At 34.0% G+C, this 17,479-nt stretch overlaps 1 protein-coding gene across 1 annotated transcript in view; it reads right to left on the minus strand.

The window, feature by feature from the left end:
* Nucleotides 1-462: 462 nt before the first annotated feature.
* The window catches only part of LOC103600377 (cytoplasmic dynein 2 heavy chain 1-like), a gene marked incomplete at its 3' end in the record, with an annotated part of 33,507 nt that continues 16,490 nt past the window's right edge, over nucleotides 463-17,479 (minus strand). Inside the window, exons 14-24 of the mRNA XM_008584640.1 lie at nucleotides 14,952-15,104; nucleotides 14,239-14,337; nucleotides 13,142-13,281; nucleotides 12,829-13,057; nucleotides 11,631-11,758; nucleotides 6,642-6,757; nucleotides 5,852-5,979; nucleotides 3,170-3,319; nucleotides 1,901-2,106; nucleotides 665-820; nucleotides 463-577 (exon numbers count right to left, since the gene is read on the minus strand). Of these exons, the coding sequence (XP_008582862.1) occupies nucleotides 463-577; nucleotides 665-820; nucleotides 1,901-2,106; nucleotides 3,170-3,319; nucleotides 5,852-5,979; nucleotides 6,642-6,757; nucleotides 11,631-11,758; nucleotides 12,829-13,057; nucleotides 13,142-13,281; nucleotides 14,239-14,337; nucleotides 14,952-15,104 (1,620 nt within the window). The remainder of the gene's footprint in view (nucleotides 578-664; nucleotides 821-1,900; nucleotides 2,107-3,169; nucleotides 3,320-5,851; nucleotides 5,980-6,641; nucleotides 6,758-11,630; nucleotides 11,759-12,828; nucleotides 13,058-13,141; nucleotides 13,282-14,238; nucleotides 14,338-14,951; nucleotides 15,105-17,479) is intronic.

The following is a 17,479-nucleotide window of genomic DNA, read 5'->3' on the forward strand; positions in this document are numbered from 1 at the left end:
CAAATTATTATTTGCTTTTATGGTTATTAGCTATCAAAACTTTAATTATTGTCTTATTTAATAATCTTGAAATCATATTCTTAAACAAAATTATATAAATTTTAAACATTTCTGTTGATAAACATGCAAATTTCCCTTTTTTGTTCATTTAATATATTTTAAAACATGACATAGAAGACTTCTACTTTTATTTTAGGATATGACCTATGTTGCACTAGGATGTATAAACGCTCTAATTTAAAGCTTTAACTATAAATCTTAGTTGTAATTTCTTTCCAATTGGTAGCAAAAATATCAATAATTTCTATGGTTTACTCTATATTTCCTATTTTTTCATGTAATGGAATAATTTGATGGAAAAACACATAACCTAAAATTACAGTTCAGTCACTATGTAATAAAACAATAAATAAAAGCTCCAAACATCGTTTCTAATTAGGAGAATAAGTAAAACAATCTTACTTTATATTTGTCAACTTCTGATTGTAATTTCACTGTCATTACAGAATGTTCTTCAATCTTCCTTAATCTGTCATGCCAATTCATCAAAAATTCCTCAAACAGATATGTCTTAGTCCTGTAAAATACCAAAAACACATTTTAAAATTCACATCCCCAAAAAACCAACCAAAATATGAGTCTAAATATTGTTTTTGAATCAAACCGAAAAGTAATCCAATCTTCATTGGCCATTTCCTGAAATCCTTGCTGAAACTCTTCATAAAGGGCCCAAATTTGTGCACAGCTCTCAATGTCTTTAGAGATACTATGTGCCAGAGAGAAATTAGGCTCTTCTAGTCCAAAATGATGGCAATCATCACTAGAGAAACAAATATTGAAATATTAAATTTTAAAATTAGAAAAACTGCTAAATATGAAGAAGTTATTTAACTGCATTTTGTGTGTGTGCATGTGTGTGTGAGTGTTTGATAGTGGAGACAGTCAGTGGGAAATTACCTACTTTAAATGAAAATTTTATTTTAACTACTTATATATGGGCTCTACTAAATTCATTAATAAAGAAGTTATTTAACTGCATTTTGTGTGTGTGCATGTGTGTGTGAGTGTTTGATAGTGGAGATAGTCAGTGGGAAATTACCTACTTTAAATGAAAATTTTATTTTAACTACTTATATATGGGCTCTACTAAATTCATTAATATGCATTTTTTTTCCAAAGGAGTCAAAATGGAGTTAATACATATAAAGAGATTTTTATATATACCATGTATATATATAAATATTCACAATTGTATAAATCTATGGATTAATCTGAGAAGAAAAGTCTTCTCAGTTGAAAGGGCTGGCTTGCTTCTAAAATATAAGATATGCTTCACTAATCAGTATAATGCATTTATTAAATATGGTACTAAAAACCTCCACTCACTTATGAAAGCAAGTATTATATGGACACATTTTTCTAAATAGACCAAACCTAAAACAATGCTCAAAGGTAATACTGTGTATTATTATAAGATAAACTGACAACCCATTTTTTTCCTTTGAAGTCTTTTTCTATCACTTATTTTGCTAGATTCATTTTTTTCTCAGAGGCATTGAAAGTAATTTTTCCAAAAACATTTTATTTTCCATTTTTAAATAGGATGAGATCACAGAAAGTGAGTATTCCAACCCCCTAGTATAACTTTTAAGTAAATTTAATTTTTTACTCTATTTCTAGATCTTTCTTGAAATTTGCTCTCTCTTGATATCTTTATATAACCCAACTACAACCCCTAAGACAGCAATAACATGAACCCTTATTATTTGTATTTTAAAAACTGCTGAAGTCTATGAGGAAAGGTATTAAGACAGCGGATATAAGAAAATTACTATCTTGATATATAAATATAAAACTTTTTTTCAAAATATGCACTATCAATTTTAAAGAAAAAACATACACCAGCTTTTTTCTTATGACTTCAAGATCATCGAACTCAATTTTTTTCTCTTTTATTGACTTCGCACTTTTATCAAGAGTATTATGTTGGCCAGCTTCAATAACATCATCGCCAGGCTTTAGTTGGTCCCAACGAGCTTTAAATTTTTCCAGTTCTTGATAATAGATCTGAAGACGTGATTTCACATTTCCTTTCATCACTTCAATCTATAAAACAACAGAGTTTTAACTTTATTTTCACATTTTTATTTCCAATATTTTGTATTTAAAGGTGAAAAAATATCAACACTAACTTTTCAAAGGATTATTTTCATTTTAATTATTGATTTCAAGTGCAATAAAATGATTCAAAGACAAAATTAGACCATAAATGTACAATAACAAGACCCTTCAATTATCATCATTTAGAAATCATTCATGTGATTAACAGCATCTACTATGACTATCAACAAAGGTGATGTGATTAAAAAAAAAAATGTTCAGTTATAACACTAAGGTCACAGGTTCAAATCCCCATACTGGCCAGCCGCAAAAAAAAGAAAATGTTTGTTCAATGACTGCTGGTTGGTCTACCTGAATATATAGCTGCTTAATAAAAGAAGGTATTATTTCCAGTCTCCCTTGTAGCTAAGGGTTGTAAGACTAACTTCTGATCAACAGGATATGACTGCGATAGTGCAATAGTTGTGAAAAACTTCCAGGTGCCCTTAATGATGGTGCCCCTTTCTTTTTCCTCGTCCCCACTAGGTAGCAAGTGGATGTGGTAGTAACCCATCTTGGACAATACCCTAGAGATGGTAGAGAAAAAAATTGAAGAAACCTGGGCCCTAGACAAAGTCACAAAGCAGCAGCACCACATCAGTTTGCAGCCTAACTTGAGAGAGAAACTTAGGCTATAATTTTTGGGGTCTCCATAAAAATAGTCAAACTGATATCTTAAATTTAGTAATTAAAAATAACATGAAGTTCAGAAATCAGCTTAAGCCATATATAGTAAGTAAACAGTAAATTCATTCACAAGACTGAAAATAAGGTTACATTTCAAAGGAAATATTTTCTTTTTGATATGGCAGGAAGTGAAAGAAAAACCAAGTGAAATGATCATGATTTATATAAAGTATTTTCCTATAAAAGCACTGAGGGAGGTCAATTTTAACTGCAACATTAAATTCTTATAAACTTGAGCTATAACGGAATAAACATAACCAAGAAATCTTAAGTGAGAAAAAATTAAGTTTCCATTTTAATAAAATAACTAAAAGAGTCTTACCTGATCTTTAATCATAAGTTGGTGACTTTCCATCATCAACTCAAATTTATCCCACTTAGCTTTCAGATTACTAATTGTTTCTAAACCTCCACCTGCCACAGTTCGTAAAAGTCTGTTTTTATCTTCAGCTTCTTGAAATAAGGGCAAAATCTAAAGGTTAAAACACACATGTGAAAAATAACTTATTTTATCAAATCTCTTAAGGTTTCACTTATATTTTATTTTTTGTTTCATGATTTGGTTTTCTAAAATCAAAATTTTTACCCTTCAATAATATGTTTAATCTGTTAAATTCCCAGATATAAATTTCTAATGCTTACTTCTTATATACAAGCTCACCTAAGGCGCTCTAACATCAGAGGTTAAAAGGAATAACAAAAGTAGTAATATTAAACTGAGTGAAACCATGAATCCATAAAGACAATACTATAGCTGTTCAAACTAAAATTCTCATTATAAATGCCTGATTCATAAGAAGATGCTAAAGAGACTTCCAAAAGAGCTAAGATAAGTGTTTATCTAAGAGCATGTTAACAAAATTATCCTACTTCATAGAGAAGAGAAAGCCATGAAGAAGGTATTTAAGAAATGGACAACTAAAGAAGTGAAATCAAACTCCTGAATTCGGAGTTTCTTACTGAAATGCTCTAAGTTGTGGTTAGTTAGCAGTTGGTTAAACTGAATGTAGGTCAACAGGTGCTCAACTGCTTGAATTGCTTCTGAGCCTTTTAAAGCACTGTAAAACAACAGTGTCCTGTAATTAATACCTGTACTTTTACTACTTAACAAAGCCATAAAATCCACTGAAAGATTTTTAAATATCACTGTGAATTAATACCTGTACTTTTACTACTTAACAAAGCCATAAAATCCACTGAAAGATTTTTAAATTAAAAATCACTGTACATATATAATAAAGCAGACAAAAAAAAGAAATTCAAATATATCTCAATGATCCCTGGGCAGGATCGGTTTCACTTGAAAAACAGAGAAAAGCCAGCGGAAAAACCAAGAAGCCATGCTGTACTAGGAACTAAGAGAAATAATAAGAAAAGAGAAAAAATAGAATAGGATTTTCATTTCCTACATGTAGACAGAACTTAGGTTAGCCAGTAAAGATATTACAGTAGTTTCCTAGTCTATCTGCCTCCAGTCCTACCCCTCAAGTCCACATACCAACAGAGAGACATATCAAAACAGAATTCTACATTGTCTTACTGCATAAAACCCAGCAATGACTCCCCAATGTCCAAAGAATATAGCCTAAGATCCTTAATGTGGCTCATATGACCCAGACTCTGCCTGGTTCTTTTATTATCTCATGCCACTTCCTACCTCACATGCTACCTCTTATAATACCTAACTGCTTCCTGTTCCTAGCATACAAATTCTATTTCTCCTCTCAGCTTCTGTGATGCTACACATTCATGTCTTCCTTCCCCCTTCATTCTCTATCTCCTCTGCCACCTCCTCAAATGCTTGAACTCTACAGTTTCCAAGGCTCAGGGTTGTCTGCTATCTACCAGATGGTATAAGCCAATCCCATGGCTAAAATATCATGGATAGAAAGATCTCTTTCAAATTCATATCTCTAGTTCTTACCTTCTACAGACATCTAAATCCCTGCCACTTCCAACCTCCAATTCCTTCCCTAGTCATCATCATGTCAGGTAATGGCAATAATACCTCCCCAAATGCTCAAGCCAAAATCCTAAGAGATATCTTAATTTCTTTTTCTCTAACCTCCCCTTCTACCTAATACATCAGATGATCATTTTGGTTCTAACCACAAAATATATCATCAGTCTTTCCAGCTCTCTCCATCTCCACTACTACTACATGGTACAAGCTTCCGTCATCTCCCACCTACCATATTGCAATATCCTAACAAGTGGTCTCCCTGCTACTCTTGTCTATCTCAAATCCATTTTCCACACAGCAGCAAGAGTCATCACTTCAAAGTGTTAACCACGTTGTATCACTCCCCTGCTTAAGACCATCTAAAAATTTTCTACTATGCTTAGAAAAAATTGAATTCCTTATGGTTGTCTAAAAATGCCTTCATAATCTGGACCTTGCCTACCTTTCCAATTTTACCTCATATCACTTTCTTCCTTGAACACTATGCTTTCTTGATAATTAACTTTCTTGATAATATTCACATCTATCTGTTCCTTGAGCATGCCAAGCTCCTTCTCTACCTTAAGATCTCTGTATTTGCTGTCCATTCTTTTCTGAATGCTCTGCCCCCAAATCTCAGAATGGTTAGCTCCTTCTTATCTTTCAGGTCTCAGCTGAAATGCCATCTCTCTGAAAAGGTCTCCTATGATCACTTACCCTAAGTAACATCCCCTAGCATACTCTTTCTCTCTAACTCCTTTAACATTTCACTCTCTCATTCTTTCTCTCTCTCACACACACACATGTATACACACACATACAAATGCACATTCCATGAGAACAGAGCATGTTCACACCTTCTAGCACAACGCCTGGAATATATCAGATGATCTATAAATATGTCGAATAAATGAATGAATGAATGCTTCTGTGTTTTGGCACCTCTTTTTAATGTTGAGATTATATATTTTTAAATAATCACATAAAATTACCTAATTTAGACATCTCTAGTACAGTAAAAAAAAAAAAGTAATAATAATAACTTTACTTTGTGAGTCTCACCTCTGGCTTCTGCTCTTGTAGCTTACTATATTGTAAATTTACATCACCTATTTCTTCCACAGACTGGGGCATAATTGTTAAGACTTCCATAGCCTCAGTAACAAATGTATTGATTTCATGTAAATGAGCTGAATAGGTAATATTGAAATATAAGAAATATTATTAATAACACCAAAAATACTCAATTACACAATTTATATAAATCAAGGAGTATTAAAAGAAATCACTACATGAATATATTAAATCCCAAATTATTATTTGCTTTTTCATACAACAAAATTTCAAAATGTAGAATAAGCAAAGACATTTCTTCCTATGAAAGTTTGTTTCATATTATACTTAAAATTACTGAGAAATAAATTAAACTGTATTCATTTTTAGTAAATTTTACTGAAAATTAGGAACTTTTACAGTCTTTTAAACAATATGCTAAAACATCTGTTTAAAGGAAAAAGGAAACAATGTAGTGTTCTGGAAAATAGTTTTAACATTTGGAGAGATAAGGAAAAATACATTATACAGAACATATGACAAATTTTCTCAGTATCCTAGGCAACAACTGATACTGGCTCAGACTGCAAATAATAATTTCAAGTTTTAGACCTCTTAAGGATTGAACATGGACTTTCCTACTTTTTAAAAATTATCATTTTAAGCAAATTTTATTTCATAATACTTTCTAGTTTAGTTTTGATTTTTAATCATCCCTGAGATCCATAGTTTATAATTACCAAAGTACATGCCTCTACATATAAAACTAAGTAAAAATAAAAATTAAAAATGTCTTTACCCTGGATGGATTTCTTCAAAGAAAGAACAAGCATATCAAATAACTTCTGGATGAGATCATCAATCACAGTCTTCACAGGGCTGCAATTAATATTTAAACAATCCACCTTGACAGCACTGAAAAGGCCAATGAACACACTTTGAGATAAAAATGACCAATTAGAGGAAGAGTATCTCATTATAACATTGTAATGATTTTGTGTAATACATTTTAAAATGTACACAAAAGTATTATTGTGATCTTTAAGCACATTTAGATTTAATTTAGCAAAAATGCCTCATACATACCATTTTGAAGTTTTCCATTGAACAATGATTTTGTTATAATACCACAATTTTTAATCATCTAATGTACCAATTTTTTTAAAAAGGCAGCACATTATGAATTACCAAAGTAGCAACAGAATATATTTAAATTTTTACAAGCTCTACTTGTCACAGCATATAATATATTTATTTAAATATTTATAAACTAAATGCACTATCCTGCACCTGAAAAACATACAATAATGATAAAGGAAAGAAAATAAATATATAGAAAGTCGATATAGATTATTAAGGCACTAAAACAATAAAACACTATTTTATACCTATCAAATTGACCAAAAAATGTAATGAATGGTTAATTTGTATCTTCAACAGTGTGAGCAAATAAGAATGCTCAGAACTGTTGGTCAGAGTTTAAAATAATGCAACCTTGGTGAAGAACAATTTACATATCAAATAGTTTTAAAATAGGCATATACTTTTTCTTAATAAGTCCACCTTCAGAACTTATCTTAAGAATATTTTCAAGGTAGATTTATATATAAGATTATATACAAGAAGCTTCATCAAAACATTAATTATAACAGTGAAAACTTGTAAACAAGCTAAATTTAAAAATGGCTAAACAAGTTATTACATTCCATATATTTAAAAAATCACCTTTTTGAGGAATAGTATGTCAAAATACTAATGAGATAGTGTTAAATAAAAACAGCAGGATACAGTACAATCCAAATTTTGTAAGTATATGTACTAATATGTTCAAAACACCAAACATTAACAGCAATGGTCTTTGTACTTTTCTATATTTTAAAAAATTTATAAAATAAACAGACTATTTTAATAATCAGAAAAAAGGCATATAGTTTTAAGAAGACTGATTCTTTCTTCTGAGGAACATCTCATATTTATCTTAAATTACCAACGTTAAAAAGATATGATTTGGAAATCTTGGCCAGAAAGATTATTTATATAGCTACTTGCCCTTTTTAAAACATACAGCCAGGGGAGATCCTTAAGAAGCAAGTTATATATGTTAAGTACTCACAATTTTATAATAAAAATATAATGTTCTCTTAATGCTTCATTTATTTATTCTCAATCACCCACTACCTAGTGAGTTTAAACTATGGTTCTTAACCATCAAAGGATATAAGAGCCAATTTGTCTGATAAATGAAGTTATATAATTTCTGAAATTCTGACACATAAAAAGTCATTATTTCTGATACTTGATACATGAAGACAGATAATTTTAGGAAATCTAAAACATTTTATACTGCATTTTGCTAATTAATTAACATAGAGTGACATAATTACAGCAAAGAAGTTGTACTTACTATCAAATGCTATGGACAAGACTAACACTCACCTTTCATTTGAAAATATTGATAATATGCAACTGAGGTTCCATTCAACCACAGATAAAGTGGGAAGAGGCCTCACTGTATATGAAGGAGGGCTACCCCAAAATTATTTTCTTACTACACTATCTGAAATATATCATTAGAATATGGCTTTTCTAATCTTACAGCATATTTCCAAAAAGTACCAATAAAATAAATATTTGTGTGTGTTTGTATGTATGTGTGTGTGTATCAACTCAGATGAATGTTAATTCATTAGCAAGAAATAGTGAAATGGAAAATGTAATGTGGCAAAGGCATTCTTTTTTTGTTTTGTTTAACTTTGGCAAGGAAGCATAAATCGGATTGCTGTCTACAGTAAGAGACAAATGGTAGAAGCAGCAGTAGAGGAAGCAATAGAGGTCCTTGAACAGCCAGGTGACAGCATAAAGTCAAAGAAGATAGGCGCATAAATCGGATTGCTGTCTACAGTAAGAGACAAATGGTAGAAGCAGCAGTAGAGGAAGCACTAGAGGTCCTTGAACAGCCAGGTGACAGCATAAAGTCAAAAAAGATAGGAAAGACCAGAGTAAAAAACAGGACCCAAAGAGAAAAGAAACCCCAAATGCAAGTAAAACAAAAGCACTACCTTCTTCTTACTTCAAACTACTGTTACTGGCACTAGCATTACCCCAAACACCCAAGCTCAGACCATCAAGTCAATCTGTCTCTTCTCTATTCTTTGTCCCTCATCCTCCTCCAATAAATAAGATCTTTTATTTCCGGGCCGAGACCGTGGTGCACTAGGGAGAGTGTGGCACTGGGAGCGCAGCAGCGCTCCCGCCGCGAGTTCGGATCCTATATAGGGATGGCCCGGGCGCTCACTGGATGGCCAGGGCGCTCACTGGCTGAGCGCGGTGCGGCCAGTCTCACAAAAAGACAAAAAAAATTTTTTTAAATAATGTCAAATATCATTAGCTGTATATTTTCTAGTATGCTCTGGCTATCTATCTGGTATGAATAATAATAATTAAGTTTCCAGTCAAGATGGCAGAATAGATGCTCCCCAGAGTCACTCTCTCCCACAAATCAACCAATTTACAACTATTAAAAGTCAACAACAGCCAAGCTGTGACCGCTAGAGCTCAGGGGAAGAGGAGGAGAGACCTAAGGAGTGCATGAAGGCAGGAGAAGCCACGATGAGAGGAAGAAAACACCATTCCTTCAGACCATTTGGAGCCCCAGCCACTTTAAGGCTGAAGCTGCTGAGCACAGGGAGCAGGAGCTGGCAAAAGCTGCAGCTGTGCCCTTCGAATGAAGTTGCTTGGAGGCTCAGGGGAAAAGAGGGTCTTGGTGGCCCCCAGGTCAGCAAGACTATTAATAGGGTTCCCATGGACCCACATAGGAGCGAGGAGCCACAACTGAAAAAAAGGAGCCACTCAGAGGCCAGTGAGTCATCACAAGGGACCCATGCATAGCCCCCCCTCCATGGGAAGTGTTTGGAGCACAGGCGGTAGGGGAGATGGGCCTACTGGGGGAACACTGGGGCACAGCAAGGACAGCTGATCTGCCCTCCAGTCAGAGTAAAACCACTCAGTGAAAACTGGTCAGGAATACAGAACTGCAGGGGGTGGAATTTGCTGAAGACACAGGCCCCAAACAGAGTTTCCACACAACCCAGGTGTACTGGATCTCACAAGAACTGGAAGTTCCTATAAAGCCAACCACTAAAACCTGAGTTGCACAAAAAGTCTTCCACAGGGAACCAGCAGCAAAGCAACAATTAAGCTCAACCACAGAGCTCAAGTACCAGTCCATAAAGGAAGTTCCCCCATTTTAGAAGTAAGCAAAAGATTGCAGATTGACAGGGAACCAGCAGCAAAGCAACAATTAAGCTCAACCACAGAGCTCAAGTACCAGTCCATACAGGAAGTTCCCCCATTTTAGAAGTAAGCAAAAGATTGCAGATTGGTTCTAGTGCAGAGTTTAAGTGGTAGGAACAGCAAATAATCCAACATAGAACTGAAAGAAAAAAACAAAATACCCACAGACCAGAGACAAAGTTCAATATTAACTACTAAATGTCTCACATCACCAAAGAACACCTATAAAACCTAAAAGGAGTAGAAGTTCCCTGAGATATGAAGTTCCGAGGGCCTTGGCCCTCGGCCCCCCAGCCCTCCCCCACCAACACCCATAACCAGCCAGCAATGACCACTGAGCCGCCACAGGAAGTGCCCTAGGCTCTCCTGAGCCAAGGTGGTGGGGGACCAAGGGCCTCAGCCATGCCCCCACAACACCCGCAACCAGCCCAGCAATGACCAAGCCACCGCTGGAAGCCCCCTGGTCTCCCATGCAGGAATGAGAGGGTGCCACAGGCCTCTACCCCACCCCTGCTCCTTCCTCTTTATCCCACCCTATTTCCTTCCCCATTCCCCTTCCCCCCCATCTCCTCTGCAACAACATCATAGAATGTAAAAAAATAATATCAATAAAATTTTTTAAAAATACCAATACTAATAAATACTAATAATTAAAAACAACTACAGAATCCGAGGTTCACAATTTAAATGACTATCAAAGTCATGCAGCTGGTAAGAACAATCTAACTCCAGAGACTACTCACTTAACCCCTACATATACTTGGTTTAATTATCAAATACATTTGTCTTATTGCACTACCAGTCAAGTTCTCTATCTTCTTCATTTTTGTACTCCTATAGCACATGGTTGTACATATTATAAATGCTCACCAAATATTTATTGAAAGGATAAACAAATGAATTAATAAAAGTGATATTATCCTTTATAACATACGCACTATTACACAAGGCCTTTCACAAGGCCTTTTTAGCTTATTGCTAAAAGTGGTTCCAAGTGGTAGGAATTTCAGAAAGCAAGGGGGATATATTCTCAAGTAGCTGGGTTATAAGACCCCCTCAGAGGCTTTTGTCTACATTTAGGGCAATACCTAATACAATACAATGCTGTATACATTCCAGGGCATTCTGAAAAGAAGTAGAACAGTAGAAAAGTAGAGTCAAATATCATTAGCTGTATATTTTCTAGTATGCTCTCATCAGTAGCTTCTGACCATACTGTGCTGATGCATATCAAATATTAGCTCCTCATACTAGATCTGGATAAAAGCTTCTTCCACCAGTCTATTCTACCCAACTAAGTCTCAGCCAGAAGAGCTTTTACAAGGGAAATTTCTTTTATTCTCTGTAATGCCCTATGCAGATGGTACTCAAGTGTCATAGCTGAGATAAGAGGAAATAAGAAGCTGATTTAACTTCAATACCACAGAGTAGAATACCCTTACTATCCATGTCAAAAGCTATTATGGTACATAAGTACTGCATTAGACTCCAATACCTTGGAAGTCGTTCTACTTCTTTCCCTTTTATTTTCAGTGCTTTGAAATTTTTCTCCCAATCATGTACAGTAAAAAGGTGCTTTTCCACCAGGGCTTCCATATCAACTTGCCCAATTACAATCCATTCCTATTTTAAAAATGAAAAACACAGTATTAAAGAAATAGAATAACATTTAAAGGATTAAGACTCAACTATTAAGACCAATAAAAGGGGGCAAGTGTGGGGTATTCAAGGAAATGTCAATTTAAGTATGTAAATGTAATCATTACCACATAGCCTACAGGATGAACAGGAAAAAAAGATTTAATTTGAAAATGTAGTTAGCATAAACTTTTTAAAGCAGATAATAAAACCCTTTCTTTAGATTTTCTTCTCAAATTAGATGAACAAAATACAAACACAGAATCACTTCTGCAAAGCCAAGACCCACTAGGAGCTACAAATCTGTAAGTATCCAAATTCACCCACTCAAGTCTAGAAATTTATAATGCAGAAGCACTGCAGTGGCAATCAAGGAATTGGTCAAATTCTCAGTCATATGTCTCAGGATCAGTACAAATGAGCAACGCAAATAGGGTTTATATGTGGAGTTAGTTGGGAGGATACACTTAAACAGAAATAAGTAGTTAACTCACCTTGATTTCATTAACATTTGAGGATTTCCCCTCAAATTATACTCTCTTCAGAAGAATTAAAATTGAAATGACCGTTATGTCACATTCCAAGTTGACACAACAATTAGGGAGGATACACTTAAACAGAAATAAGTAGTTAACTCACCTTGATTTCATTAACATTTGAGGGTTTCCCCTCAAATTATACTCTCTTCAGAAGAATTAAAATTGAAATGACCGTTATGTCACATTCCAAGTTGACACAACAATTAAAAAAAAAAAAATCTGGTTTCTCAATCTTCACAAAATAGACAAAAAAAAATTTAGTATAACTTTTTTCTCATCTGCAGCATAAATCTAGATTATATGAGGGTACTTCAAAAAGTTCATGGGAAGAGAACCTTTTAATTCTATTCTTCCACAGACTTTTTGAGTTACCTTCATACAAGAATCCACAAATATGGTTCTTTGCCATATTTTAGTTTTATGCCACATAAGATAAACTATTAATTGGTACATTTAATGTTAATTCAATCTGGTGAAATATTGCGATGAAAGGACGGAAAACTATGTGTTCTATACCTTATGTTGGTGTAAAACAGCTGACAATCTTCTAAATAAATCTTCTGCTTTGCTGAAAATAGTCAGAAATCCACTTGCATTTCTATCAATCATAATAGAAAAAATAGATTCATCTCCTGCCTCACCCACTCCCTTAAACTGATTTGGAATGCCGATGAATCTCTTCATTTCTCTGTAATATTTAGCTCGAATTTCTTCAAAAGGAGGCCTGAATTGTAACCGTCCCTGTCTGAAAGCAAATAAATAACTTTAAAATATAAAGTATTAGAAAATTATAAATTAAAAATTAAACTGGGGTTTAAAGCCATCTTACTTGTAAGTTAAGTCTATATTTATTTCTGGCAGATTTTCATTAAGTGCTTCTAAGCCCATCTGATACTGATGCTCCAGAGCTTTGTACAGTTGATGATTCCAGTGCTGTTTCCACGCATGCATGTCACTTGCTTGGAATCCCTAATACGTTATATTCATGTTTTTTATTTAAAGATTAGGTGGCAGAATGGATTTTTCATTTAATACTTTCATGTCATATAAAGCACAATTATAAGAAAAAAAACTCTCAGTTTAAATATCTTAAAATATATAACTCTTTAATTGCCACTTTTAGTATGAGTTTATACAGCATCAAATATGAAAATCTCTAATCCTCATGCTTATAAACAGTACACAAAAAGACAGTTTGTTGTATAAAACTCTTAGTCCTTTTTCAAAAAGTTTCATCAAATATACCTCTTCTCTTCCCCTCCCACTCCTTAAATAATCCATTAGATATTTAAAAAACATGAGAAATTTAAAATATTAGAGTGCTCAGGATAGTTAACATATTTTTTTGCTTCCATACAATCATAAATATATCAATTCTAGTACTTTTGCTTTTTCTTAAATTTATAAAAACTGAAAAATATATGTAAAGGTATAAGACACCTAACTAATATTCAACTAAGATCCCATTACCACATACTATGTAGCTGGCTCTGTGCTGGTCGCCTTTACGTACATTATCTTTTACATCAAAATGTGAATAGAACTGAAATTTTACCCAAAAGAAAAGAAAAAAATTCTGAAATAGTTATTTCAAATCATTAGGCTTCTACCTAAAGCTAACTTTATTTTCTATGGATGTTACAATCACCTAAAAGAGAACTAACAAATGACAGATATTTAAGCACCAAGTCAGAAAAACTACAAACTCTGAGTTGAGGAATTTGACATTCCATAAAACAAAGAGAAACTTATTTTTATATTTTCAAATGTAAATTCACTGTTGACGTATAATCTTTAAATATAATTCAAAGAATTCTAAATATACTAGGAATTTATTAGTAAAAATTTAAAGACATTTTCTCATCAATTCATATATTCACATTCTGAAAAGGTCAAAGGAGAGACATAAAGTAAAACACACTTTACCTGTGCTTCTACACTTGCTAAACCAGTTCTCAATTCTTGTAATCCATCTTTCCAACGCTGTTGCTGCCGAAGCAGATCAATATTCATAAGAACAACCACCTATTAAAAATTGAGCATAATGGTCTCAAAGTATCACTGGAAAAAATTTAACTATTCAGTGAAGAAACCTGCCACACACTGCCTTAGCCAAGTGATAAAGTTTAACTCAACCAATAATAGAACATATCAATGGCTAACTAATGCACTCAGAAGGACAAAACATTACTTCTGTGGTATTCCTGCCAAAATTTTATAACCTTACCATGAGAAAACATACAATCCAAGTTGACAAATATTCTACAAAATAACTGACCAGTACTCATCAAAAGTATCATGGTCTTGAAAAAGGGAAAATACTGAGGAGGAGACTACAGAGATGCAACAACTAAATGCAAAGTGAGCTGCTGGATTGTATCCAGGAAAAGAAAGAGAATGCTAGTGGAAAAAGTTGTAAAATTCAAAAACTGTCTATTTCCTGGTTATGTTAACTGTACTATGGTTATATACAACTTGATAGCATTAAAGGAAGATGGGTGAAGGATAAATGTGAACTCTACTATTTTTTCAACTTTGTCTCAAATTATTTCAAAATAAGAAGCTTTTAAAAATTATAACCTAATTACTTTTTAAGTAATACTACTCCTAGTTTATTTAATTCTGGAAACAAAATATACCTTTTCACAAAATGTAGTGTGCCATTTTCTCAGTTTTCTGTTTTCAGTGGCAAGTCGTTCAGCAGCCTTTTGGAGTTTTTGGATGTAGCTTTCTAATTCTTTAGGATTATCCCAAGTAATTTGTGACTTTCCTCCACTTCCTGCTTTTGTATTCTATGTTACAATAAATGAAATTTAGCATTTAGATGCATTTCGTTTTTCCAAAAGATTTAACATTCTACATCATAAGTTCAGTTATTCTCAACACTGACCTGCAATAAAGAAAACATATAATAAATTACCATTTCATAAATGGTAATGCAGACTCGTCAAGATATTTCGTTTTTCCAAAAGATTTAACATTCTACATCATAAGTTCAGTTATTCTCAACACTGACATGCAATAAAGAAAACATATAATAAATTACCATTTCATAAATGGTAATGCAGACTCGTCAAGACTGAGCAACCTCATTTCTTCCAGGTTCTCCCTCTTACAGCTAAAAAAACCCTGGACTTAAGACAACAAATAAACATAGGAAGACTGAAAAGAAGAATAAAAAAGGCAGCCTAGAAACCTCAGGAACTAAAAAATGATACACCTGGATTTCCTTATTGTCTTTTATATATCCAGGACAGGCCACTGAAGAAGACTCTGATCTGGAACCACTCACAGGCACAAACCAAAAAAGCTCCAAGAGAAGCCTTTTTCCTAGCCAAAGTACCAGGAAAATGGCAACCTAACAAAGGAAAATCTTTTCAGCAATACCAACTCTATTCTAGCCAAACACCAATGGAAATACTGTTCTTCTCTGCAGTTTCAGTGCGACAAAGTGGACAGCTGATCTTTCATCCCCCACTTAGCAAAAGTAAGCAATGCTCCAATTCCCCTGCCAAGGTAATGTCGCCAGGACTGAACAAGGAGCTAAGCTTCCACCCCTACTTTGTAGCAACAGAGGAATATGAATCAGCCCTCAACTCCTCCCTTGCTGGTGTCAATGGGAGCCAGTAGGGACCTGAGCTGAAGGCAACATAACAGTACAAACTCGTGCCTCACTTTCACAGGAAGGTGTCAGGAGGGCAAAACGGTGCACTGAGCTCCCCAATCCACTCATCTGCAATGAAACAGTCTGAGTGAGTGTGTTCCACTTTTATCAGGATGGTATCTGCAGCAGCCATAAGGAAACTGAACATACTACCTACCCAGCCCTCATGCTATACCTCAGCAGAAAAACTGTTTTCTAAAATATGAAGAGTAAATATTGTAGTGGATTGAGTCATATCTCCCCAAAACTCCCTGAAGCTTGACTTGTGTCCCGCAAGTTTTACATATTAGGAACTTGTCCCCCACTGTGACTATTAAGAGGGTGGGAAATCCTATTATGGTAATTGAAAGGTGGAGCCTTGAAGAGGTGACTAGATAATAGGACCATGCCATAGTAAATGGATTAAAAATGGTGGTCAGGGGCGTGTTTCTGTGGCCTTTAAAAGAAGAAGAGAATCTCTCTCGCTCTTTCTGCTCTCTCCCTGTTGCTCTCTGTTCTCTCTGCTCTGCTTCCCTCATCTTGCAATGTGAAACCCCTGGGTCACTGCCACCACCACCAGATGGACTTTGGACTTCCCAGCCTCAGAAACTGTAAGCAATAAATTTTGTTTTTCTTATAAATCACCCAGTTCCATGTATTTTGTTATAAGCAATAGAAATGGACTAATACAAATATTATCCAAAATATCATAATATCTAAAATGACCAAGATATATTGAAAATCACTTGTAATATCAAGAACTAGTAAAATCACAACTTGAATGAGAAAAACAAGCTATAGATGCCAACACAGAAATGAATCTGATGTTGGAATTTTCTGACAATTATTTTATGGCAACCATCATAAAAATGCTTCAAAAAGCAATAACAAATTCTCGTGAAACTAGTGAGGGAAAAAAGAAAAAAAAAGACAGAAAAATTTTCTCAAGAAAAAAACAAAATTATAGACAGAAAAAAAAATGGAATGTATAGATCTGAAAACTACAAAAACAAACATAAAATATTTGCTGGATGACTCAATAGTAGAGTGGAAATGTCAGAGGACAGAACTAGTATATTTGAGGACAAATCAATAGAACTACCAATCGGAACATAAAGAAAATAGAAAAGAAAAATAAAAATGAAGTCTCAGGGATCTCTAAGACAAAAGAGCTAAATATATACTATTGACATTCTCAAGGAAAAGAAGTGAAAAAGACTGAAAAACAAATTCAAAGAAATAATGACTGAAAACTTCCCAAATTTAGCAAAATATGTAAACCTACTGATTCAAAAAGCTAAATGAAACCCAAATAAGAAAAACTTAAAAAATTCCATGTCAGGCCACATAATAATTAATTTCTGAAAATAATAGACAAGGAATCTTTGAAATCTTGAAAGCAGACAAAGAGAAAGCAGCCAAATAAAAATAAGAAAAACTGGGCCGAGCCCGTGGCACACTCGGGAGAGTGCGGCGCTGGGAGCGCAGTAGCACTCCCGCACACTGAGGGTTGCGATCCGTTGC

This window comes from Galeopterus variegatus, unplaced genomic scaffold (genome assembly GCF_000696425.1).
Source record: "Galeopterus variegatus unplaced genomic scaffold, G_variegatus-3.0.2 Scaffold3326, whole genome shotgun sequence".
In the NCBI taxonomy this organism is placed as follows: domain Eukaryota; kingdom Metazoa; phylum Chordata; class Mammalia; order Dermoptera; family Cynocephalidae; genus Galeopterus; species Galeopterus variegatus.